Source organism: Cyanistes caeruleus, chromosome 8 (assembly GCF_971803275.1).
Source record: "Cyanistes caeruleus chromosome 8, bCyaCae1.hap1.1, whole genome shotgun sequence".
Lineage (NCBI taxonomy): Eukaryota > Metazoa > Chordata > Aves > Passeriformes > Paridae > Cyanistes > Cyanistes caeruleus.
In genome coordinates, this window is record NC_141708.1 from 21,540,035 (window position 1) to 21,567,512 (window position 27,478).

General features: G+C 41.1%; 1 protein-coding gene across 1 annotated transcript; it reads right to left on the minus strand.

Moving 5' to 3' along the window:
• Positions 1-323: 323 nt before the first annotated feature.
• On the minus strand, positions 324-27,265 carry DUSP29 (dual specificity phosphatase 29). The gene is made up of 4 exons (XM_023929398.2): positions 26,916-27,265; positions 19,543-19,756; positions 9,837-10,057; positions 324-4,909 (listed from the first exon to the last, which is right to left on the minus strand). Exons 2-4 carry the CDS (start codon positions 19,716-19,718, stop codon positions 4,662-4,664), a joined length of 645 nt encoding a protein of 214 aa, XP_023785166.1. The 5' UTR covers positions 19,719-19,756; positions 26,916-27,265; the 3' UTR covers positions 324-4,661.
• Between the last annotated feature and the right edge of the window lie 213 nt (positions 27,266-27,478).

The following is a 27,478-nucleotide window of genomic DNA, read 5'->3' on the forward strand; positions in this document are numbered from 1 at the left end:
ATAGTTTGATGTTGCATGGGAATTACCTCCTGAAACAGTGTTTGTTACAGTGCTCTCACATGCTTCATCTAAAGCCCATTGAAGCTGGTGGGGTTTGGATTAGGCTGTTTAGAGCTTAAGTGTAGGTTACTCATCATAATTGCATACACCTTGTGAAAATAAAGAATACCTAAGATTATTTTTTTTTAATAATCTTAAAATATTGAATAAATATGTATTTAATACCTTACAAGGTTGTCAATATTTCATGTATGAAACTTCTTTCCTACAGAAAGTGTGACTATATATATATATAAAAGGATATATGATAGTAACAGACATGGTGTTTGAACTGTATTTTAATGATAGAATTGTAATCTCTTCCTTTGTCATCGTTACTGGGTGACAAGATGATGCAAATCCTGTGTTGGATCTATGGGTTCTGTGTATATGCATGTATTTGGGCACAGAGATAGGCATTTCTCATCTAGCAGTAGAAGGTCTGCTAAAGACAAGAAGGCTGTCTATATGTGGATCTTGTGAGTGGATAAATTCAAATGTGGGATATGTGAACCTACACCAAAGTCCTTGTAATAGTTTTTCAGAATGCTTCTAATGTGGATGTTGCCACTGTCACTGCAGTAAGGTTGCTAGCTAAGCTGAAAGAAGTGGCCATCTGGGGACTGAAAACTGTCCCCATTCCAGTATATGAAACAGATTTAAAGGTAATATTTCATATATCTATAAGTCAAAGAAATTTGTATTTCTCTAATTAAAACCATTACTGTGTGGTGGTGCCAAATCAAGAAACTGATACTACAGATTCATGAGCATGACCAGTTCAGTTTTTATACAGTGGAGCAGCAGTCTAAAATGGTGATTCTGAATGAGAGCTAAAATTGCTGGTCAAATGGTAATCTGAAATAACTTGTGTTTTAGGAGTTCAGAACATCTGATAAGGAAAGCACAATACAACAAAGATCGTGGTTCATGCCCTTACATCATCAGTTTTGTTGATTGAAAGCAGAGAGCTTAAACTTTACTTTCATCTTCACAAAGTAACTCACCTTTTTCATGTTTAGGAAAAGGAAAGTGGAAATCAACACAGTTATGTGCAGCCTTCAGATGTGTTTAGCTGCTGCCCTATCTGTGTTAAATAATTGCATCTCAAAGTAGCATTATGTTTTGTGGTTTTTCATTTGTGTGTTTTTACAGTGAGTGAAAAAGGCACCTGGGTCTTTACCTGCTGCTGTTGAGTTTCAAGTTTTGAAGCCTGTAACATCCAGGCAAATCAAACCTTCTTACCATTTCAAATATTTATTAACATGAAATAGAGTATCCTGACTCCAACATATTGCTAGAATTCTGTATTTTCAATATATGGGTTAAGAGTTGGTTGGGAAATGATGCAGAGTGTGTGCACAACAGGCAAGTTTCCAGTATAATTTGTTATTTCAGAATTGAATTCCTTTTGTGAGGACAACGTACTATCCTACATGTTTTTTCATAACAGCTCTTAGCTGTGAATTGCATTATGGCACTAAAATTTTTGATAAATAATAAGGTTGTCTTTTCCTTGACAGACATACTTGTTCTCTGTATTGTATGCACCTTGCAGTGTCAGTTTTGTCTGTGTGCTCAACACCATCCCAGAGGGGAATGAGCTCTTGCTTTTACTGTCTTCAAAAAATTCTTCACAGAATTGCAATAGATGATTCTTGTGAAAGGCAGGAGGCTTCCTTGACCACGCACTGTTAGAGAACGCTCCATGCCACTGCTGGTTGGCAAGAAGGGAATCAACTTGCCTTGTTCAGTGTGTGTTTCCTGCAGACTTTTCTTGTAGCTGGAGTTGGTGCTGCTGACACTTGTGAATCAGCTGATTAGCAGCTTGCAAGAGTTGCCTCACTCTGTGGAAGTCACATGTGCCAGTACTTCTGCTTTTCTGATTTAGTCTCATTAATTCTGGGAGCATTAGGCAAAAAAAAGCTGGGAAGTAAATGAAAAGTATATTTACTTCAGAACTGCTTAACTGGCACAGCTGTGCCAGCAGAGTCCTTCAGGCAACACCTGGTTCTAGGAAAGATACTTGTCTGTGAAGCAGGACATGGTTCGCCTGGAAGCTGCCAAATGCCAGTACTCCTGGAAGCTGCACTCAGCCCTTGAGCAATGACAGGAGGGGTAAGTGTTGTTGCACTCAGGCTGCCTGATCCCCTAGCAGTGGGCAGAATGTAACCCATTTTTTAAATAACATTGTAAGAATTCTGGTATAAGCAGAAATGAAGGACTGCTAAAGGCACTAATCTTCCATGTTAGATCATTGTCTATGTCTCTCAGTTTTATAAGCTGTTTAGTTTGTCCACCTGGCAGGGTGGTTGATGGAAACGAACTCCATTTGTATCAGCATGATAAATAGAAAGAATTGCCCTGGCAATTTTCTGTAGTGCTGAGGGTGATCAATTATGCATGTAAATCAATGACAAATCCTCTTTCAGTTACAGCAGTCATCAAGCTCTCATGCAAGGTACAAGAAATAAGACAACCTGTAGCTTGATAAAGAAAATCCTTACAGATATTTGTTATCTATTAGTTTATCATTTGATACAGAATTCCTGTCTGTAAAGCAAATGCTAAGAAACATTCAGCTTTCACTGCCAGTGTAAAGGAAAGCGGGGCCATGCAAGGCAGGTTTGTCCAACACAAGGCTGGGAGAGCTGTTGTGTGTCTGGGCTGTGAATTAAACTGCAGCAGACAGTGGGGTGGTGTGGAAAGGTGCATTTGAAGGTCTATGGAAGTAGACAGGGTTGAGGGACTCCATCCAACCCACACTGTGAGTGCTTATTTATTTTTGAAATGTCAAATTTCTTCCTTTGAGTTTCCTATTGTTTCTGTGGGTTTTTTCCAGTGGGACTTTTCCCCTCCTAATACAGGTATAGAGATACTTAATTTTCTCAAAGTCCCAGAGTTTGTGTATCTCTATCATGAATATTGTTCACATTGTGATACCTAATTTGGTTTTTGGTAGTAGTTTAGTTATGTTAAATGTGATCTGTCTTTGTGAGAATTTAAAGATAAGGTGTTTTATATGCAGATAAATCCAAATGATAGATCAAAAGCACTGCATTATGGTTATCTGAAGCCTTGGCTACAGTTATTGTTTGGAGATGAATGATTTACTGGGTTTTGTGCCCCAGGAGGAAGTAAAGGAATAGAAAAGCCTTCACACCAGAAGGTGGCAAGCCTATGGAGCTCTTTTAACATCTACAAAAAATATATAAAGTTGTGCTCATCTCTGGTTAGTAGCACATCCTTGCAGTTCTCAGTGGCACATTTCTGCCCTGTATTTTTGTTTTCAAGTATCCAGACTTACACAGTTCATACTGTAGCAAAGTTGCAAAGTCTTTTGTCAGCTGGTAAAGACCAAGAGAACTCTCCTGTGTGCTTGATGGCCAGGTCATTCCTCTCAGCACTGAGCAAATACCTCCTATCTGATACATTAAATTAGGTAAAATTCTGATAGGGAGGGTGAGGACCTCACCTTTTGCAGATGCAGCAAAGGTAAGTGTGGCTTGTGAAGTACATTTTAAGAATATCAAATGCTCTCAAAAGTCTCATTGCTTCAAAATAAAGTACTTGCTAATTTATATCAAACAAGGCTAATGGAATAAGTTAAGGCACAGAATTGGTCTGGTGTCCCCATTAGTGTACTAGCAGCACTTCTGCCACCAGATGCAATTATTAACAAATGTGGGAGCACAACAACCTATTAAGGAGGCTAAAGCTGAGATAGGAGGAAATATTTGTTATTGATAGATCTGAACAGTGTCTGGAAGCACTCCAGCAGCTTTCTTGTGCTGTTACGTCACTGAGAGGCAATTTTTTTAAAGGCTTCATTGGTATCTCTTTCCTTTCATAAAATCTCATTGGTACTGGTTATAATCCATTATTATTTGGGGAGCTGTTGGACCTCTACAAGTTCAGCGTTGAACTTCATCATAACAATGTGAAGGAAATGATTCTTGCAGCTGAAGGATCTGAGACAAGTTAAGCAATTTATAACTGCAAGTCCTAAAATGCCACGTGTATCTATCTCCTTGAATTGTTGTCCATTGTAACTGCTCATGCATCTGACCTTCTCAAGGGTGTTGCTTTGTTTCTAGTTCTCATGATGAGGTTAAGCCTCATGTAGAGGCTCTCTAACTGCTGTGCTGCCCTGGGCTATCACTGTGGAAAAACTTCCAGGAAACAGCAGGAAAAGGCAAACCCTTTAGGACTCTGGACTAAACAAGTCAGTGTTTTTCTGCAAGATTTCTTCAGGAGTGCTTATCTGCACTCCTTTAAAAGCTGTGGGCTTGAGTTAGGATCAGGATTTTGGGGCTACTCAGCTAAAAGAGAGCGTTAAGTTGTGCTTGCTTTTGTGTTGTAAATGTTTGGGGTTTTTTTGCAGGGAGAAATACTTATTTGTTGCTGTAACAAAGAATTCTGCTAAGGCTGGAACTTTGGAAGATGATGGGTTTTAAATTTGGTTTCCCTTCTTTCTCATCTTGACATTGTATTTGAAATGACTTTGTGTTTTTTCCTAGCAAATAACAAATGCTCCTTGTGACTGTGTAATTAACTACACCTTCCCCTCCCCTCCTTTTATGGAGTTTCTTTTCCAGCAGCACAGCTGTGCCAGGACAATGCTAGATGGTGGTGCTGTTCTGCTGCTCAGCAGGTGCTAGGCTGTTCTTGCTGTTCCTCCTCTGCAGTGCCAGCTCTATGTCCAGTTCTCTCAGCTGCTTCAAGAAGCCCCGGTTTGGCAGGATGCAGCGGTGCCTTGACACTTGCTCAATGGCATCCACCACTGTCATGTTCTTGTAAATCATCAGGTAAGCCAAGACCAGCGTGGCTGAGCGGCTGCGGCCCATAGCGCAGTGAACCAGCACCTTGCCTGTGGAAACAAAGGGACACCATCACAGTGACACTGGGTCATCCTTTCCTTTCCACACTGAAGGTTTCTGCAATGCCCCTGCTCTGTTTGGTCTCTGACTACCCTTACCAGCACTCAATAAGCCTCTCTTTTCACATGAGGGAAAACTGAGGCTGTAAATCTTGCAGCTGAATACCATCTACAGTAGGGATGATCCATTTAATCCTACACCAAATATCTTTTTATTTGTGAACAAAGCTTGCAGAGAAGGCCTGGGGGCTGTATTAACTATCATAGCAAGCCCTGCTGCAGCCTTGTCTTACATGCCACATGAACAATGTGTATGCAATTCTGTGTTTGGGAATAATGACCAAAGCACAAGGGTGTGGGAGGGTTTGGTGTGCTCTCAGACCATCCTTCCATGAGAATAATTTGAATGCATGGGGGGTGCCTTTCTCTCTAGTTCTACTAACTAAACACAAGAAGTAACCAAATTTGATTTTGGTTTTTTGTTCTGACAATAATGTCCTTTGAGATCTAGACTGCATCGCTTTATGCCCTTTTTTGAGGGCAGAGGATAAGAAAGGCCATAGGCATATAACCAGGGGGTGGAAAGAAACCACCTCTTATACTGTAGAAAAGCTTCTGTAGAAATTTCTGGCTAGCACCCTGTTATGCTGCATGCAAGTAATGTTTCACCACCACCATCATCTGAGTGTTGTAATACGATCATCTCCTTGCAGTAGGAGCCTGTCTCGTATCCTGTGAGTGCAGAGTCTTTGCCAAGAGTTTTCACCTCCAAATAAACATGCCACAGTTTAACTCTTTGACACTGCCTGGCTTTAACTTGGGGCTTCCAGAGGCAGAATGTCCTTAGCTTTGGATAGTAACAAGGTTGTAAGTCAAAGTGGAGCCTTCCGTGCTAGCAGTATCTGGAGGAGGTGGAGGAAGGAAACAGTAAGTGGGTTCAGGTCTGATTGACAGGTTTTGAAACACTTCAAAAGATTTCCAAAAATGATTCAAAGCCCTCGAGGGGTTCTCGCAAAAAGGTTGAACTGCTGAAGGAAGTAGATTTGGAGCACACTCTCTAACACCCTGCTAAGCAGAATTGCCACAGGAGAAAAAAATAAAAACCGTGCTATCAGGTCCAATAATAGTTTATCTCTGTCAGCTATGCCTGGTGAGAAGTGCTGGGTGCAAAGCCATGACTCCTGACGATTAACTCCTTTGCTTCCAGGCACAAGTGGATGCCTTGGCACAAGCAGCACTGCTGTGTAATGCATGCATCAAGAACTGCCAACACTAAAGGATTAATGGTTACAGTCTGCATTCTAATCCCAGCAGATAGTCTTTGAGGCATCTTGGCAAAATTCCAGTCCTTCTGATAACTAAAAGTGCCTCTTCCTCTCCTGGAAAATGATAATCCATTCTATTATTACTGCAAATATTTGAAGTGGATGAAAACACTCATTTGTTCAGCCCTTCAGTGCTTCTCTTTAGAGCTTCCCACCTTGTAAATCTGTTGCTGTTGAGGTGATAAAATACATGATGGGACAAGCAACGCTTTGCTTTGTGTGGATGGCAGATGCAGGAGATCTAGGAGAAAATAGTTTTGTATTGTGTTAACAAAGGCAAAAAATGGCTGTACAACCTTCTGAAATGTGCACTGGTTTGCAAAAAAGGAAGTCTGTCCTCTGCTCTATGTGAATACTCAAGAGCCAGCTGCCTGCTACAGCAGAACACTGACACTCTTTTGCAGAGCCATGTCCCTTCTGTATAATTTTGTAGTCTCTTTTCCATTCTAATATAAGGACCACTCTGAACCCTCATTCCCCAAAAGGGAGTCTGCTCTTGCAGTCTTGGATTCTGACCACTTATATCTCCAAGGTGTGCCAGAATATGCAGTATCAGTGTACAGAGACAGAGGTCTGCTGAGTGGTGACAGGTTTCTGAAATACTTCGTTCACTTGAACTTGGGTTTGTGTTTCTTGAAAATTGGTCTAGATGCAGCACTGCTTTTCCAGAATCAGTTGGATTCATGAATTTTGAGATGCCTTTGGTCAAAAGCCTCAGGTCTTCGTATCTGTCTCGTGATTCTTCCCACTTGTTTTCTTTTAAAATCTCTGTCTTTAGTGTATTTTCCCCTGACGTGAAAATGCCATTCCCGTCTATTCTACATTCTGAAGAGCCAAAATTCCAAGGGGAACTCTTAAATCTGTAGCTTAGTAGGAAACCTAAAAGCTTCTTAAAATACTGTCTTCCTTTCATATTATACAGGCCTCACTGATAAAACTTTTAAACTGTTCTATGGTCTGAACTGCATGTTTTGGTGAAGCTTCTTGCACAGCTGAATGACAGCACACATAATTGTGGCCCATTAGAATTTGCCTCTAAATCTTACTCTTATAACTGTTTTTATGTCCATCAGCCCATGCTTAAACCCTGCAAATACTGTTCTGATCAGGGAGTTTCTTCACCAGCATGATGATTTTGAATGTTAAGTCAGAATTAGGACAGAATTTTGACAGCATCCAAATTTCTGGTCTGTTTCAGAGAGGGTCTTCTTCATTAGAATGACAACTTGTATCAACAGCATTGACTGTTGAGCATCTTCCCAGCAAAAATCATTATATGAAGATATCTATTCAATTAATTTGATCATTTGGCTGAAGGTCATACCCCAGATATAGCCAGAATGTGATAGGGCCAGAGTAAATTCATTAACACATACATTCTGGTCACACAAGCTGAAGCTTTTTCGTTTCACCCTCTTTTCATCTCCGCATTTGCTCAGTTCTGATACAAAGCAGCAACACAATGCAAAGCTGTTACTGATCAGAAGTATTTAGCACCACAGTCTGAAGTCCCATGTCATCGCCACTGGAGATAAGTGCTTGGTTACTTCATACAAAATCCTGTTTAAGAATCTGGATGTTCTTTGTCAGTCAGGAAGGTGCACACAAAATAGCCTGTTCATTTGGCATTTGAAACGCAGAACACCTTTCTGCACTAGATGTGCATTCATAAATAATACATTTATGTTGTTGGAGGACAGCACTGGGTACCTCTACTCTTTTCTTCCATCTGAGGCATCAGTCCACACTTTGGTCCAGCTTCTGGAGTCATTCTATTCTGTAAATGTGTGTATTGAAAAGTTACTGTCATGCTTTAAACCTCTGTGTCAACATGCATATCTGTGGCTGGGATAAGAGGTGTACATACATACATTATACTTTTCCTTCATGAGAAAGTTAGAAGCTTGCTCCTTTTCTTCATGAGTATTACAGTAGTTCTTTATTTTATTGGTCTTCATCAGGAAAGATCCTAGCTAACTTCTTTAAAAGCCATGTGAATGTGGCAGAAATTACTACAGCTACAGAAATCACTGCAATTTGTAGTAACTACTTGAGTGCAGATTTCTGTTTGTTTTGTTTTGTTTGTTCACCCAGTCACTCTTCAATTTGGTTTTGTGCTCCACTGCTGGACTGGTGCTTGCTACTGTCTCAGGGCTTCCTGGACTTTGATGTGGTTTTGAAACAAAAAGGTTAACATGCCCCCATCTCATCCTTTCCTCCTACAATATTTATTGGGAAGCAAGGCTTTTTTCTTGCCCTTGCTGCTTCCCTTGTGCTTGTTTCTTTACCTCAGTACAGCAGACTAAAGTCTTACGGGAACAGGAGGATGGTAGGAATGAGGAATTCTGCATTTCTTATTCCAGCTACTCCAGTCTGACACTGACCTCTGGCCTCCAGCCACGGCTAGACACAGGTGTGTGTTAGTTATCCTCTCCTTTCCAAAGGCAGTGCTTCAGACACACTTGTTTGAAATGCTGGCTATCTTTCTTCATAAGCAAGTCAGCTCCTGAAGCAGTTTCTCCTGCTATTAGGACTTTGATTTTTGAAACTGATCTGCTTTCAAGGTTTTCTCCTGAGCAAGGGAAGGAACTGTTGTGTGGACTGTACTTGCTGAAAGGGTAAAATTGTAAAGACCTGGCTGGCTATTGGAAGCAAGTCAGGTAGTAACTGCCTGCAGCTGAGCTAGACAACCAAGAACAGAAGCTGACACAAGGCTAGAAACTTGATATCTGACCCTCTGATATTAAGGTCTCTATAGGTCAGGAAAGTTATATGTTTCTCAACTGGTTTCTGGTAAAATATCCTGCTGAGATATTTTTTAAAAGTATGTGGGGGGAAGGAGTAGGAGTAATATTGAAAGTCAGTGTGAGGCCTAGGCTGTAACACTTCACATCTGTGTAAAGCTTTCTGATAGAACACTGCTGGAGATCAGCAAATAATGAATTGTAGTAATCAAGCTGAGAAATTACAAACACTTTAATGAAATGTTTCTAGATTACTGCTGTCAGAACTGTATCAGTTCCCTGCTGCTTGGAAGATGGCAGAGAGATAAATGTTATAGGTTGTGGTTGATCTGATGGTCAGGTAGGAAGGGTGGTCTCTGTAGAGAGAATCTAATGCTGCAGAGCATGAAGCTGTGGAATGACAGCATGGAATGTCTGAGGCCACTTGTGTTCTACTCCCACCACTATGCAACTAATATTCATTAAACCTTTCTTGATAGGGACTAATTAGGAAAAGGAGGAAAAAACTGCATATTCTTGGCACCTGTGCAATATCCAGTTGTCTCTGATGTGTTTTTGGAGAAGTCAAAACAACAACAAAAAATGTCTGTCAGACAGAACCCCTTGATACAAGCTGTATGAGAACTTTGACAAAAGTGCTTGGTAAGGGGCTCTTGGGGGGTATTAGTGAGAAGGGTCCTAATTACATCACTGCCTTCTCTCAGACTCTTTCCCTACAAGTTTTATAGTCTTTGTTAAACTATATTGGACTTGTTTCATTCCCACAAGGTTAAATGCCATGGAATTATGCTTTTAATTAGATGTGGTAAATATTATACTGGTTTGAACCATTTTCAGCAGCCTCCTTACTTCTTTCATCCTGAAGTGCATTATGAATGAATTTGGAAGCCGAATAAAAGAACTGGCTGAGGTTGAAAGTGGGGAGATCATCTGCTTCCACCCCATGGTACTCCACACTCAGGCTGTTGTAATATTCTGGTCCTGTGTCCACGTTGCGCTGCCCGTGGGCCGCGTTGAGGATGTGGGTGAATCCCTCCTTCTCCAGGCTGTAGCGATCCAGTGCGGTTTTCCTGGCAAAACAAGAGCTGTCATGTAAGCCAAGAAGCTTCTTCAAGACTAGAAAAAAATTGAAGAAAACCTCTGATTTGGTATGTTCTAAATGTTAGTGAAATTGATAATACTTTAAAAATACATCATTTACCATTTTAAGGATCTTAAGATATTGTTGTTCACTTTGAAGTTGTCATTCCTTTTGGAATTCCTAATTATCGCCCCCACGTCCTTAGAGCATGTTTAATATGAATTTATTTTCCTGTTTCCTTTGCACATAGACAATACTGGTTTCAGTTCATCTTGTACAAGAAGAAACTTCAGATACAAAAAGAAATAGAAGGAATTATCTAAAGTCAGGAAAGGAAATCAGTGGCAGAACTTGAAATAGGACCCATGAATGTCATTTTCCCCTTCTGTCCCATCAAATGATATTGCAGATGTAATAAAGGAGTCAGTAATATGTGAGTAGTAAAATCATCTGTGTTTCAAAAAGTCTCTTCTTCCCCAAAAGAAGTTACTGAGTTTTTCTCCATTTCTATAAAAAATAAATAAAAATTTTAAATCCCACCCTTGTGTGACTATAACTTCTTATCACAACTCCATTTTACTGTCTTGTTTGGTGAAACCAGATGTCTAAAGCAAAAATAACTAGGTAGGCAAATTTGATATTAGCCTTCAGAGGAAGCTGGAAGTCATGTATTTAGCCAAATGTTCTCATTTGTTCTTGTCCTCTCTTCCCTTGGACAAGGAAAGTCAGAGAGGAGAGGAAAGCTTAGATTTGTATGTTTTCAATACCCTCTGTAGGTGCTTTAGGAAGAAATTCCTAAAAAAAATGTAGTTTGTGGCCAGGCATGTAAAAACTTTTTTTCTTCCATTACAAAAAGCTTTTTGTTTGGGAGAGTTTTGTTCTGAAAAAGCTGTCAAGTTTCATTAGTGCTGAGGAAAACTACAAAGCTTTTTACAAAAAGTAAAAATGGCATAGCCTTTATTCTGTTAATGTATTTTCACATAACTACTGCATGATATAAGAAAGCTTTTTCCAAACAGGAGTAGCTCTCTCCATGAATGTTTCCTGAACACTTCTCTGTGTAAATGTAGCTGCTGTCACACAGGACACTGTGGTGGGCTACCTGCTGTGTTTCATAATTCTAGTGGTGACAACCCACAATAGCTTGAAGTTGACTGTCTTTCCAACCTCTAAGTCAAAACCCCCCTCTGAGCAGTCAAGAACCTAATGATTAGACCATTTAACTGGGATATGGATACTGAACATTTTAACAATGCTTGCTCTTACTTGAATTAGGCCCATGATCATTGGCTGTTCTGAGTAGATACTGCCCTGCAGAAATTCCTTTCTGGTCAGGAATGATAGTGTCTTGACAGTACTGGTATTTTTGACATGAAATAATGTCACACATCCCTTACACAATCCTGTAAAAAGTAAATAAAACTCCTAGTGTGGTGATGCCTACCTAATATGTTCAGTAGACTCTGGAGGACAGAGAGGCAGCAGCATCCTGCTGCTAATGCTGCAAGTTGCCACCTTCACCTCATGTTAAATAATGCATACTCCTTCCCTTTGTATTCCTATAGCAGTGACTGACTGAGGAAGACTTTCCTTCTTCTGCCTCCTTTCAGGAGGTTTGTGCCTTAAGATTCCCTTCAGGTGTGTATGCTCTGTATGTACACATTGCCAGCAAGGACACTTCAGTTCTATACTGAAAGGATGGAAAGTACTTCAAATAAAACAGGTTAAATGTCCTGGCTGAAGTGTAAGGGTGCAGTGACGAACTTCTGCTCTTCCTTTTGATGTCCTTGAGGTGAGCTACAGTTCCTGCTTTCAAATTAAGCCTTTGTTTTACCTCCCTGCTGCTGGAATAGAGAAAAAGTGGTTTTCATTCATCAGACTTGCCCCAAAGCATGTATCCTACAAACCACGTAAGACTGAGGGCTTCAGGTCAGAACCCTTGCAAGTGGAGACCTACATGCTGAGTAGGAAGTAGGACTGCGAGTAGTTAGGGTCAGTAGAAAAAAGTCTTGGATGGACTGTAGATACTCTCACACTTTGGCTTCTGCCAGCACTGCTCAGTCTAATAAATAGCATTAGAATTAAATTATGAAGTTGTTGAGCAAGGACTGTGTCAAACAATAGGTCACAGTCATTAACATTTGACACTTGTTTTTATATGAAATCAAATTTTCCTGTTTTCTTGATTGGAGATTGCCTTTTGACACAGTGGGTGCAACTAATGCGTTTTTCTGACAGTCCCATGGTCTTGTTCTGTTTCCTAGGACCTGATTTTGCAATGTTGGGTGGCCTCAGTTTTCCAATAGGTATTCAGAAAGAAGGGATACTCTCTTTCAGGAACTTGCATAAGCATTGGCTCAGCCTGGCCAAGCTCCTCTGAACTTCCCCTTCCATCTCTGTCTTGCCTGTAGCGCATTCTGTGAATTTGAGGCCCAGGATGGAATTAATCATCCTCCTTTTTATTTAATCACTTTAATCATTTTGCTTCATAAAAGATTAGTTGTTGTTTTGCCCTTGACCTGTTAGAGGTTGGGAATGTGCACTTGTTACTCTGTTTGCTCCGTTTGTTTCCCAACTCAGGCTGGAAATGGACTCAAAAGCAGCAATGTATCAACCTTGAATGGTATTGCAAAAATTCATTTTAAATGCTGAAATGTAACTAAATCATCTTCTGTGAAATAATTATTTTATTTTTTTTTTACAGCAGATTACAAATGTGCCAAGGAATTTAGGCTGTTTTCCTCAGTGCTTGGGCTAGGCTGACTTTAAAATGCTTTAAAATGTTACCTGCTTTCTAATTGTGCTTGATATGCAAACTGATTTGGCAATACCCTTTGGACTGAATGGAACCTTACTCAATAGAATTGGTTTCTTTAAAATATGGATGCATATTTTCTTTTTCCTACCGACATTGTTAATCTGAAAAATTTCCAGGGAATGAATGCTTAGTGCTGAGCACTCAAATCTGTTAAGTTCTGCACATTTTCACTGGAATAGCTATCACTCAAACTTTGTGTAGGTGTTGTAGAACCTGTTAGTGGAAGCAAGACCTAAAATAATTGCCCTAAGTGGAGCAGGGTCAGTACAGGTCGTGTGGCTAGAGGTCCTGCATCTGCAGGCCAAGCTAGTGCACACAGTCTGTAAAGAGGATGTCAGGCACCTTTCTTACACCAGATACCCTGGACACTTTTATCTGTGGAAAGCTTTTCCTAAGGTTTCTAATATATAATGTTGTGTGGAGATATGGAGAAACAGTTGTTGTGTAATAGAAAATAGGGTTCACTGGACTGCAAGAGGTGCTTGCCTTGGGCTTTAGAATCTGCATCTTTTGAAGAAAGCTGAAGTGACACTTAGTCTTTTTCAAGAGCAAGAATGCTTGGTTTCAAACCTAATAGGGAGATTAGATAGTCCTTTAGCTCTTTCGTCTTTCTCTATTCCCCCAGTCTTACACTTGATAATTATATTTTCATAAGAGATTTCACTACCATTCTTTGAAAATTTTCCTTTTTTTTCCCTTGTAAAATCTTTCCCCAAAATCTAATCCAAGAGCCCAGCTGGACCACCACTTGTCATACTGGCTCAGGTTTGTCTGCTTTTTACCTCCTGTCAGCCAGTACTTTGTACTTGGATCATAAACATTACCAGGCAGAGATGGCCTGTGCTGGGACCGACGCTGCCACAGGTAGGCAGTAAAACTTGGGGTCACGCTGCGTTTGCAGCAGCTTGGTCAGCAGTTAACAGAGCAAGAAACAGCCTGCTAAGGCCTCACATGGGGGACCTGTGTGCCTGTAAATGGAAATGTTCCTGTGCCCCTCAACATGTTAGCTTAGACTGCCCATAGCCAGCAGTGAGCTCTGGCTTTGTGAGGAGGACAGGTTTGCTTTCCACCCTGAGTGTGCAGTGTCGATGCTGTTGTGAAAGCATCCCTCTGCACACTGCAAGCAGAGCCTGTGGGGTTTGCTGTGTTTCATCATGCATGATACTTCTGATTACACCCCAGGGAGAGGGGAATGCTCTTGGCCTTCCTTGCAATTTTTACCATGCCTGAGGTATCAGTATTGTAGGGGAAAGACAGAAATAAATCAGGCATAAATATCTGCAGATATCTGATTGGTTGAGGTTGCTAATAGCAAAGGATTGTTCAGGGGTATATGAATCATTACCTTATTGGAGAATTTATAACTCTAATTCACTTTTGACTGGAAAAGGCATTGTTTTTTTTCCCTTGCAGTTGGCTCACTACCAGAGCGTAATACTCAAGCTAACTACATTCTTCTTTTCCCCTCTTTGGGTGCTGCTGTTTCCTATTAAATTGTGATAAATTGTGATTAAATTGTCAAATTTTTGTGATTATGGTTGAATTTTAAGTAGCCATTGTAAAGAGGGGTTTGCTACAAATGCCAGTGTAGGTGAAGCTGTAAGCACTTGGCTACTCTTACAGTTGTTTTCATTTTGTATATCTCCACCATCTGTGCTATTAGCAATTGATTTCCTTTTACATGGTGCAGCTGTGGTCTCCAGTGTCTGTCTTGAATGTGTTCCTATGCAAGGAAGGTGAAGTGTGGCACTGGGAGATAACAGTGAAAATTTCAATGTAATTCAGTTTAGTAAGAGATGACCAGGGCTGATTAGTCCCATGTAAAAGCTCATCAGCTCTTCAGTTCAGAGCACATAAACTTATGCTAAAAGTTAAGTATACCCTGAAGTCCTTTTCTCTATGTTAAGCAAAAGCTCAGTGCCTTGCTGAATCTGACCCTGCATTTACTGTAGGGCAGATGGACTCATAAACATGTTTTTAAAGTTCTGAGGCAAGGGGGACTACTTTGATGTGGGAATCCCACCTCAATGGTGAAAACTGGAATGAAATCACTTTCACATATGGATATATTGATACTTACAGACTCACCAAAAGGGGAAACTGACCCAGACAAAAGTGTCATCCATTTTCAGCTGGTTCCCAAAAGACTGTTTACCTCTCTTGGGTTGTGCAAGGGCAAGTAGAAGGCTTGTCTGAGACTTTACTGTGCTCGCTGCCAGTTTTATAGCTAAGTTTCATAGGATTAATAGCAAGTGCTGCAGCAAACTGCATTCTTTTGAAAGAAACAATGTAAGTAGTTATAGCATGAAAAAGAATGCTTTATTTCAGGTTACTGTATCCAGTGTACCAAATCCCCACTCTCTTTTCAAAAATGCTCTCATAACAAGCTTTAGTCCCAGCTGCTTTTGTTAGAAAGTTGCCCAAATCAACAGAATTGGGAAGAGAGGGGGAAAGAGCTTGCAGGCACTGCAGCCTGCACTTTCACAGGCAGTATTAAGTATATTGAAAGCAGCTAACAAAGAGAAGATATGGAAGCTCATGAGGAAAACGTAAGTACACCTAAAGGAAGGGAGGTAATCCTCCAGAATAGCTCAGGAGGGTGTGGGCAGAGCAACTCCCTCCCCAGGTAAGTCAGCACCTTACAGCTGGTACTGCTCAACAAGATGACTGGTGTGCTTAGCAATTTAAGTAGAGCCAAGCCTCTTAAACTTCATGTAAAGGTTGTGCAATGCAAACATGTTTCAATATAGACTGTTAAAGCCACAGATTGACGTGACCCAGATTGACAAAACACCAGGAAATCTGAGGCAACATGTTACTAGAAGAGGAATCGTCTCTCTCGAACTTTTCCATTTTCTTAAGCGCTAAAGGAAAGCTCGATGCAGGATGATAATTTACCAGATGGTCAGTGTCAGAAAGAAGCTTGCTGAATATAGGCAATATTGACACTTTCTTAAGAAAATCTGGCAGTTCTCCCTCCTGAGGAGTGATGTTGAGAATTTCCAATAATACTGACCCAATTTTCCTTGGTAACTCCAGCACTGAGGGAGTCAGTCTAGAGATAGTGTAGCATTGTATCCCCTTCTGAGGTGTTGCTCCATTTCTCTGGGCACCTCCTGTTCAGTGTGAATTAAAAGAATTTTTAGGTACCACTGAAAATACTGAACAGGATCGTAAGAATATGGGGTAGAAAATATTTAGTAGTTAATTTTCCTCTAGCTTGAGATGGTGGACGTAGTTTTTGTAAGTGATACAACCTAGATAGAGGAAATAGCTCTCTGCTTTCTGTACAGCAAAGGCACCAAGCACACGAGCTGTGGTCAGTCAGTTCCTGGTCTTGACTTTAGTCACTCATCAAATATAAGAAATCACTGATAGACAGAGATGTTATATGGAGAAGTGAAACTTGTCTTGGAAACCATTGGAGCATTGAGGTTTACTGTCCAGTGTTGAAGATCTGATTTTCTGGGTTGTTAAACTGCTGTTACAATTGGCAGGTTCTCATTCTACCCAAGTTAAGCCTATGTCCTTACGAGTGTTGTTGTAATCTGAATCTGCATTTACTTCTATTTTTAGGTGATTAATACTGGTGTAGATGCTAGGAGTTCGTAATGCTAAACGGTAGGAGGTAGCTGTTTTCTAGCCTGAGTGAGTCCCATCTGTTTTCTTCTAGGTTAGTGTAAATTGTCTTTTTACTAAGTCACTTGGAAAAAGCCGTACTGTATTGCTTCTCTGCAGAAAGGTAGGAGGAGAGAATGAGTTTTAGTTATGCATATATTTAGTGTTTAGTTATTTATCTTAATTATCATGCACTCCAAATTGTGGGTTTGTGTTTCTTGTCTTCCTTACTGGCATTATTTCTGAAGACCATGAGCTGTGGCACAGCACAGGCACAGACCACAGCTGTTGTGAATTGCAAACTCAGTTCAACGGCATACCCAGAAAATTATTTTTCATACTTGTAAAGAATTACATTTCAGAAGACTTCTTTTTCCTGGGAATAGTTTGAGAACGTGGCAAGACCTGAAATTGTGATCAGGCCTTAAATCCTAATGAGATCTAGTGAATGTTTAAGAGGAAAACAAACTGGGAGGCCCTTGTCTTCAGCTGAAATATTCTTTGAACTTCAGAAATGTGGAAACTTAAACACCATCTCAGGTTTCAAGGCCATCACTGAAGAGCTGCAAGAAGAAACTACAAGATGAGTAATTGGCAGAGATTTTCCATGTGATCCCAGTGAACCAAGTGGGCTTGGGATTTGCCAGTAAAACTGCCTGTGCAAGCAACCAGGTGGCCAGTAAAACAAAAGAGAAAGAAAAGACTGCTTTCTATCACTTTAGAAGACTTCTAAATATGAGGAGGATACATGCAAACACTAGTCCTGGTAGCAATTGAACCCAAATCTTGGCCAAGAGTGATTTATTCCTATCACTGGGCTGTGTCATACAAATTCCAGTATCTGGTCTTTAAAAGCCCTTGGAACTTGCTGGGGGAAAATTTCAATTGGAGCTGAACACAGCATGTTATATTTTGAGGCTTTGATTATTCTGGGTCTGACAGGCTCATAGAGATTTCATTGCCTCTGGGCAACATCTGCAGTGAAGCCTCGTAACAAAAGGATGGAGTGGCCTCACAGGGCTCCTTGATAGCCTGTATTGCATTAGAAGGAAGATGTGGTTACGTAGTCAGGGTAATTAATTAGCATTTCCATAAGCAGTCACAAGTCCTGTTAACCTTGTAAATGCAGGAGGCAGGAATGAAGCACAGATGTGCAGGCTCTGAAGATAAACTCCTCATGTGTGTTGTTCATTTGATTTTGTTGATGAGTTCCACCAGATTCTTTCAAGATCGACCTTAATTTAGCATGGCTAAAGATGCAAATGCACCCAACATCTGTTCATGGCTTGTGGCATCTCTTTGGCCACCAGTTCTAAAGCAAGATCTTAAAACAATACAAATACCCTGCCACTCTGAGGGAGTAAGCTGCTGGTCAGGAGTAAGAGATGGAGCTTTTCCCTTGAAGAGCCACTGTTTTTCCTCCTGACTTAAGACCAGTCCCGAGGAGAAACACACTGCCCAGCATGACAGGGTGTAGCTCTATGTACCTCTCCAGAAGCTTGTATTTCTGTTCCTCTGGCTAGTTTGTATGAAGTGTCAGGTGTGTGGTGTATTCAGTGTCACACCTTCTAGCTTTTATTAAATTACAAGATGTAAGAAGTCACTGCTACAGGAAGATTACAGGAAAGAGTCAGTGTCCGCTGTCCTGGGCTGAGAGACTGACGTCTCTAAATGGTTACATCCCTTTGCTCAGCGAGCACAGGTATAGCTTCATCATGGAGATTAGAGGAAAATTATTCTAACAGCTTCATTCAGAATAATTCTGCTGGTGATTCTAAACAAGGAAGAAGGAAATAAATGCCAGAAGAGGCTGTTCTTTATGGTGAATCTTGGGTTAGAAATATCTAACAGAAGGGGCAGGGCAGGATGTGGAGAGAAAAACTCAACCCCCTTTTCTTTTGTTCCTGAATTATTTGGACAGGCTGTTCCCATGGCTTCATTTTTTTATCCCACACCACACACACACTCTGCCACCCCTATCTCTAAAAGTCGGAGCTCTGGCTTGGTTCAAAACCAGAATTCTTGTGTCTTTCTGTTGCCTCTGGCGCCACAGAAGTAATTGGTGAATGATATTAGGAGTCTTGTAACTCTCAAAGCTGTATATCTTTCCTCTTTTATAAGCTGGCAACAGATGAATTTTAGAACCTTTTAAAAATTATTGAGAATTTTGGAGCCACTGGGGCTCCTACTTGTGTCTTTCAGTGATGATGTAAAAATAAATGTCATGTTAGTGCAGGATGTAGAGGAAAATGGGAACTGGACCAATAATGCCAAAGGGGTAAGAAAAACTCTCTTGCTCTGCTCAGAGCTTGGGCTGGGGGATTTTCTGATGGCATGTCTCCTGCTGCAGCAGTCTTCTCTGCTTCTTGGAATAGGCTGTTTCTAGTTTAGTCCTGTGCTCAGCAGAACTAAGTCTGTTTTGTGGGTTTGGTTTTTTTCCAAATCACACTTGGTCTGATCAGTGAGACACATCTCTGCAGCTTTGCCTTCCTTAGCGTTCTGTTTGCTTTAATCTCTTGAGCAATTTGGAAATGCACAGTGTTCTGTGTACACAAGCACAGGCTTGGAAATGCAGAAATACCACTGCAGGGTGAGCTGTCTCTTTAACCACTTTTCAAGATCTACATTTTAGACCCAAACCAACCTAAGGTGTGGCCAACACATCCAGACCATGCTCTGTAACTGTGGAACGACTTTCACTCAGACATAAATAACAAATTGCTCCTTGAAATGAGCCATTTAAAAATAGACCATGAAGAGTTTCAACCTCTGCAGCCTACACTGGTGTCACAACCAGTGCTGTCACTCTGTCTTTAACAGCAGACCCAGCTGCACTTATTCTGTGCTTTCCTGAAGCATCAGTAACAGCCAGGGCCATGCCAGGCTGTGATTGCTCTGTAGAATTCTGACATCTGCCAGTGGTTTCAAACACTTTGCTCTGTCGGTGAGCTGTGTTTGGAAAAGCTTGTTCATCCCCTGTGCAGAGGAGATGTACCAGGTGCACTTATCTGCTATGCAGAGGTGCTGTGTACACTTACTCATCTCCTATGTAGAGGTTGGGCCAGACTTCATTGACGTGTGTGTACTTTGGGCATCCCTTCCACAAGAGCCTCTCCAGTTCAAATGCCCCTGGGGTACAATAGTCTTCATCAGGATCTACTTTGACTGCTGTATATGCATTTTTCGTCCCAGCATTCCAGCTTCCTGATGACATCTTGTCCACGGAGTAGCGCTCTCAGGATTCACAAGAAGCTGGAATGCAACCGAAACAGAACATTAACCCAAGGAAGCACAAAGCAAGTGACTCCTGCTCCAGCTGTGGGATCCTGGCAGCAGCACTTGACTGGGTGAGATGGAGCATTGCTCAAAACAGATGAACCTGTTCTGTGGCAAACACAGACTTGCACCCTGATTTCTGCCTCCCCAGAATGAGGTGAGGATTTATGTTGTTGGATGAGCTCACAATGAAACATAACTCAAAAGTTTATGATTATTGACATTCAGTCTCTGCTGGGAATTTGTTTCCTGAAAAATCAATTGGCAAGACTTTGGTAGGTCTAACAGCCTAGGGATCTAAAGCGCCTAGGGAAACTGAGTGCAAATTTAAGTTGTTGGGGTTTTTTATCATTAACTAAGACCCTCCTAAAGGCTTGTCCTTTGCGATTTTCAGCAATGTAAGGAGATGAAATGTGTCTGTTCAGATGACTGTTGCATGTACTGTTGTACTGTCTTGTACTCTTCTTTTTCCAATGTTGCCAGCTGCAGATTTCCCTGTCTGCTGGGACACGTTCCCTGTGGGCTTTTTTTTATTTCTCCTACTGGACTCTTGGGTGTCTCAGGGTAGCAGCTGATCATATCTCTTATTCCCTTGAAGGGAGAAATTGAACCTTGTGGTTCTGTAAGAGACTCGTAACTGTGGTGTTAGGTTTGATCTTTGGAAGTGTGCAAGTAGAGCCTGCCAAAAATCCACCTTTCTTGCAGGCAATGAATCCTGTAGTTGCTTCCCAAATTTTTTGTGTTGGCTGCTGAGAATTTGTGTCTTTTTAATTCTAAAAATCTGGCTAATGCCTTCATGCAGCTATTGTAGAGCTCTCCTGAAAGCAGGATGACCATTTTTCACTGACATCCCATGTACCCATGGGGTTTGTTTGCTCAGTTTGGGCTCTTTTGTGCCTGTCATGTTCTGTTTCTCTACAAAGCTTGAAAAAGCCAAATGATTCCTGTTTTCCTACTCCAAAGCTGTGTAAGATTGTGGAGTCAGTTTTTGTTTGGCAAGTGTACACCTTTGTTCAAAAATTGGCTTGCTTTCACTGGCAAAGGGATCTATCTTTCAGCCAAGCTTCTTAAAACATGATGATGATGTTTAGCTAAGTGGTTCTCTCTTGAGATTTTTAAAGGGCTCTGAGAAGTCCAGCTTGTAGCAAATTTACCTTGGGCTTGTCTTGCATGCCTATGTGTAGTACCAAGTCCCATCTCTCTGCCCCAGTAACCATGCCCTGGGAGAAACCTTTTCTTCCCCATGCCAGAATTATGCTTATTCTACATGCAGACTCAGCAATGTAGATAATGTTTGTCTGTCAGAGATACAAATCTAAGACAGTCTGACTTTAGGAGTGATTAGGCTGTTATCTAGAAATTGATAAGAACTGCTATTTGTGTAGTAAGGAATTATCTTTACTGAGAGCCTGTTGCCTTGATGCTGAAGGAGTGCTTTTATTCATGGCTCCATAACATGGGCTGGAGGAAAGGAAGGGAAGAAGGGAAAGCAGTGTAATCAGTAATCACAGTTGGTGGCCACAGTGCATTGATTTGTTACACCTCAGAACTGGGCAATTACATCTGCAAATGATCATTTGTGGTACTGGAACACCGGCGCAGTTTGAAGCTTGGTTAACACTCTGAAAGCTCGACCACTGCTGAGAAATCCTTGTTTCTGTCTGGAAACAAGGAAAATTCTGTCCTGGGAAGCCACATGCTCCCTGAACTTTCAAGTACGCTATGTTCTTTTATGCCTTGCCAATGTTATCTGCTGCAGGGATTTTTAAATTGAATTAGAGCACAGGAAAGCATCAGTTGAAATTCCTGTAATAAAACATGTATTTCAGATTTGACTCTAGACTATGTAAGACATAACAGAGTTGAAGTAGGAGGAGGGAAAAGGGGGCAAAAGAGCTAGTTTACTACTTCAACCCTGGAAATAATTGTCATGAAGAATTTGGTTGGGAGCAGAAGGGCTTGCATCTTCCCAGGAATCAAAGATGTCTAACCTCATCTCATAGTAGTTTCTCTTCGTACACCAAGCAGAGCTCCAGGAAGACTATTCCCTAGGCCAGCCCCCTTGGAATAAAAAGTGAAAAGCAGATTGAATTTTTTTTTGAGTGGTTGTTCTTAATGCTGTTACAGGTATAAGGAATGAATGTTTAGTACAAGCCCAGGCAGGGAAAGCTCAGATTTCTCTGGCAGACTTGTGTGGAGAGGAGACCATTCTTGCAGAGCGTTCACTCAGTGCAGTCAGATGGCAGCCAGATTGCAGGGTTACCTCTGCACAGGCTTGTTTGGAGCAGGCTCCCACCACTTGTGGTGCTTCATGTGGGCTGTAGATGAGTTAGTGTAGGCTGAATGATGTGCCAGTGCTGTGCCAGCTTGGCAGTCCCTTCATGGCACTGTGCTGTTGGGGACACACAACCTTAGCTCACAGAATAGCCTGAATTGGAAGGGACCCACAAGGCTCATCCTAAATGGATGGCCCGGATGGAGATCGTGAGCCTGGCATTATTAGCACCTCCTTCTGATCAACTGAGCTAATCCCAGGGTCATATGGAAGCTCTCTGGAATAGGGACTGTCCTTATGTCCTTTGCATAAAGAACTCTGCACCCTGCCTGCTCCTCGAGATGCTGCTTCAGGACAGCTTTTTCATTCCACGGGGGAGGGATGAAAAACCAGCTGGCTGTGGAACTGCTGTTGTCCTAGAGGGCTCTCCCCAGCAGGAAGGTCTATGCCCAGCTTCAGGACATACTGAGGAACATAGCCCTGTATCTGGGGCCAGGAGTTCCCCCGCAGTGAGGCAGGGCAGTCTGCAGCTCATCCCACCCTTTCCCTGTGCCCAGAGCACAGCTTCCCTCTCATTCTGCTGGCCTGTGCCAAGGCCGGGCCGTGTGAGCTGGTGACACAGCTTCAGAAACCTTCCTGTTCCCTCTCTGTGTCACCTGTTGTGGCTGGGCAGAGCTGGGTGGGGGGCACACCTCGGTGCTCAAGCCTGTAAGATTCTGCCCGCTGAGCGTGGCATCCCGCGGGTTGTGCGGCTCAATCCAGCGCACAGCGCTGCCCGTGCTCCCCACTTCTGCTGTCATGGGCTTCATGGCATTATCAGAACAAGGATGATAAAAATCCAGTCATCTGCATTTTTATACCCTAATCTTTCTCTTCATAAATAAGACCAAAGTGCATGTTATCTAATAAATTTCATTTGTTAATCGCTTGGATGGCTGGAATATTTGTCCCCCTTGGGTTATATGTATATAAATGAAAATATTGTTAGTGATTTCACAAAATGGTAATTCAAAATAATGGAGAGTTAATCCTCTTTTCATTAGTGAGCCACTTCAGGACATACACTGTGGCAAATTACACTGCATTTTAAGTCATTCTCAAGTGCTGTGCACTAGAAAAAAAAACATTAAACTAGTTTTGCATTGATAGAAGTAATTGTGTGGCTAATTTGGATAAGCAGCATGCATTAGACACAGCAAAGGAATCTCTTCTTTATGTTCACTATCTACTCTACAGCTGCCTGATGGGATTTCTTATACAGCTCTTTAGCTTTTTTTTATTTTATTTTTAACAAAGCAGGGAGGGAGGAAAGAAAGTGCAAGGGGAGAAAAAAAAGAAAAATCTGCCAGTCTATCTGCTGTTTAATTCAGAGCATGAACACAGTCTAGCTGGAGCACTAATATGGCAGTGAAAGATTTGCCTTCTGCACCATGTTTGCAGTCCCTTGAACTACTCAAATTAACCCAGAATTTCGAGTAAGGCCCTGTGAAGTCACAGCACGTAGTGGCACATTTTTGAATTTGTTCATCTGAAGGGATGTCCAATCCCACCACAGAATTTGTAGGGGTGAGTTAATGCTTCTTTAAATGTCAGCCATGAGCTCTACAGTTTGGTAATCCCACAGATGGGGGAGGAAAACTGCTTTTTATCTAGAGGTGAGCATCAGAGCCTCGGCGGTGCTGTGTACACTTCTAATGCTGGTGTTCCCCATGTAGTGGAAGTTTTTGAATACTTGAGACTGAAAGCTATAAGTTGTTAGCTACATAACGAAATACTATGTTTCTTAAAATTTTTGGCTCAATGTGCTGTGCAAGCAAGCCCTAGTGCTGTGTATAAAGATGCCAAACAATTTGGCAAGATTTATGCCTGGGACTTAAGATTCAAGTCAGCTGTAGAGACTTAAAGAGAAAAAAATCAGGCATGCACAGACAAGGACTGCATTTACCTTTGTCCTGTGCAAGGGTCTATATTTTCTTTCCTTTTCTGCACCCCTCCCTGGCACAGGGGGTTCGTTCCTCCATCACTGCTGTTGTCTCCACCATATGTACTGTGGCTGCCAACTTATAGCTGTATTTGTGTGCCTGAAGTTCAGGTCTTCAATAAAGTCAGACCCCAGTGGTATTGGTATAAATATGCAATAACAGAGGCCAAACAAAGTAAAAAGTGGGGAAAAAAACGGAGAGAAGACAATTTTCCTTACTCTTTCCTTTACAAGTATCAGGTGCTCTGTCATGCTGGGCACAGGGATTCCTTGCCTTAATGCCCACTTCAGTCCATATTTATACAGCAGAATAGTTTAAATTCTTTGCCACCAGTGTATCCTGCTCTTGGAAGTTCTCCCAGCTCCCATGACATCGATCACTTGTGCTAATGGTGTTTCGATGCTGGCTGACTTTATTAAATTTAATTTGGTGTGCACATGTGTACAAGCCTTGGTTTTGTACTCAGAGCTGTCTAAAAGCTGCTTCTCCCTGCAAATACCAGGCAATCACAAATTTACCTGGTTTAGCTGGGAAGTGAAAATTTTTAGCATTTAGCAAACACCTAAATATACAACCTGTTTGTAAATACGGAGGCAGATTTTAATCTTATTCCTGTTCTGATGCTTTCAGATTTTTCTTCCTACCTGTTGTCAGCTCTGAAAAAGGTGTGGAACTGTGATATCATCAGAATTTTTTTCCAACATGCCAAGGGAAGGAAAGAAATCTACCTATCATCACTGAGCCTTTCATGAGGATTCTACAAAAGTAATGACATATCTACTGGACCTTATACCCACCTCAGTGCAGTAGGAGATAAACATAGTGCCCTTGAAATTAATTAGTGGTTTGACCCTCAAAACTAGGGACTAACGTAGTTAATCTACTGCCATAAACACTAAATCCAGCAGAAGAATAAAAAAGAGAAATAAAACCCCAGCATTTTGATTAAGAAATCATTTTTGTGCATGAAGAGCTTGTTACTAAGAAATTGCTCCCATTTTCTTTTCTGATCTTGGATAGAGGGCAGACTTACTTGAAAGTTTTTATTTATCAGGCAGAATTCAATACCATTGAAGCTATTGGACTTCTATCTTCTAGGGAATAAAAGCTGAGACCTTCTTACCTTACAAATGATTACAGAACTAATGGTTTTATTTTTATTTACTTCCTTCTTTCAGTTTAATAACCACCTTAGATAAGAACTTCATAGAGAAACTGTATTTATAAAGAGTGTGTAGAAGAGGGAAGGACCCAAGAAAAGGTAAGGATGGAGAATACCAATTCTACACTTTCAAAAAATGTGCAGAAGACTTGAATCTAGTTAGTAAGCAGTCTTCAAGTAAGCACTTGCTCAGTGCTGAAGGCAGACAAAAATCAGATCTAATGACTGAGAATCTACAGAAACAACGAGGGAGGATCTACTCGGCAAGTTCTTGAATTTTTAAGAAATGTTCTGTTCTTCCATTTCCAGCCCACATGCCAGACGCATACCTCCCTTCAGGGTGAAAAAGTGCTTGCCCTTTTTGAGTATGACTAAGCAGAGGGCTGTTTTATAAACTGGAAAGTTCTTGCAGAAGCCAGTGCACATGTCTGGAGCACAGTGGTTGCACTTGGGAGGAGGGTAAACAGTGCTTTGGTTTCTAAGCCTTTTGTAACTCAATGTACATGAGCTGAGAGCTGGCCAGCTGCAGTGACAAAAGCTTGCTCTGTCAGATGATTTAACGAAATTAATTGAAAATGGTGCTCCCTGATATGCTACCCCCGTGTAGTTTTGCTCAGACTCAGGAGGCTGACAGCAGCCGTGAAGAGCTGTGTGCTTCCCCTGTAACCTCACACCTCTCGCACCCCAGGGTACTGCAACGAGCTGTGGTGCTGCAAAGGCTCCTTGGGTGGTGGGGATGTTTCTTATTTTGTTGGGCTTTTCTTCCCTAACATAGGCCAAAAAAGTTAATTTTTTACAAATACTTCTTGTGATGGAGAAGTTTTTCAAAAAATATTTCTCTAAAAGACCCCAGAAAGAATTTACCAGATTCCAAAACTGGATTTGCAAGATATTTAAGCAAAAAGTACAATCCTGTGTTCCCTATTCCTGTCCAAGTCTTCACCAAAATTCATTTACTTCAGTTCTTTTATTTTAGCCCTGCATTCTTATACTTAAAGCATTCATGGACTATAAAATAGTCCATATAAAATCTACTGCAGTCATCTTTAAACAGCTTAAAACCAGAATAATTGTAGCCTCTGTGCAATTATTTCCCAGACCCTCCTGCTGTGAATATTCAAAACTAACCAGTTATTTCAACGAATTTCTAACCCACATATGACTTTTAAAAAAATTATTTTTGCCTTCAGTCTTTATTGTTGACTGGACTGGTTAATGGAAAACAGATTAAGCTGAAATTTTATTAAATATTATTAAAGTGTCCAAAGAAACTTAAAACACAGCATCATCTGAGAAAATTTTAATTCAACTGGAAAAACTAGATTTGACTGGAGGGTGGAACAATTATTGAAGAATAGGGAAAATATTCCATGACAGATGTTACAAGTCTTTAAAAATTGCATTTTCATTCCCTAACTTTTACATTGAAATTATCCCCAAGATAATGACACTTTCAGCACTTAATTTCCTAATTTATAAAGTGATTTCTGTAACACAACAAATTTAGTTTTCTAAAATTATACATTATACTTTCAAAACCTTTTTGAGTCTGTAATAATTTAATTTTTTTTTTCTCTGCAACAAGCTAATGAAATTACTAATTACCTCAGCAAGTTTTGTAGTTCTCAGCCCTCTCCCTCCTTTACTAAACAAGGTTGCAAAAGGAAGGAAAAAAGAGCAGAAGTACAGCAGAAAATGTATATTGTTTAGCCTTACCTGTAAGCTTAGGTGGGTGCTACAAGGTAACTGGGTCCCGTGAAGTGCAGCAGAACGACAAAAGAAACCTTACGAACTTTGCAACTAGAGTCTATTTTTAGAGGAGGATTTGCTGACTCTGACCTTGAGTGCTTCCCACTCCAAATGACGATCTTTTCATCTGCTGGTAAAACTATTCCCTGATGTGACCTGAAACATTAAACCTGGCAGTTTAGTTATCTAGTCTTGGTATGACTAAGATAACATGACGCCTGCATGTTGACCATAATAAAACAAACATCATCTTTGATGATGTCCCCTTGTCAAGGCTGATGCTATGTTTACTGCTGCATGTGGGTGAGGAGTATTGCACTGCTGTTTCCTGTCATGCTGTGCACAAGTGATTTGGCACTGGCACAGCAATGGGAGAGGTGTCATCCTGATAAGGTCCTTTTCTCTTGCATGTGCACCACCAGAAAACCATCTTCCCCTGCTTCCTATTTTGATTTTCTCCAGTGCCAGCACTTTCAGTACCCATCTAACTTACGAAATGCCTTTCTTTGCTGAGAGAGCGGCATGGTGCT

Excerpts from the sequence above, each read along its gene's own strand:
- DUSP29 (XM_023929398.2), bottom strand. The coding sequence starts at position 19,718 with ATGTCATCAGGAAGCTGGAATGCTGGGACGAAAAATGCATATACAGCA. Across the intron at positions 10,058-19,542 it reads AACCTCTACATAGGAGATGA|GAAAACCGCACTGGATCGCT; the intron begins GTAAGTGTACAC and ends TTGTTTTGCCAG. Across the intron at positions 4,910-9,836 it reads TGCACTTCAGGATGAAAGAA|GCAAGGTGCTGGTTCACTGC; the intron begins GTAAGGAGGCTG and ends TTGTTTCCACAG.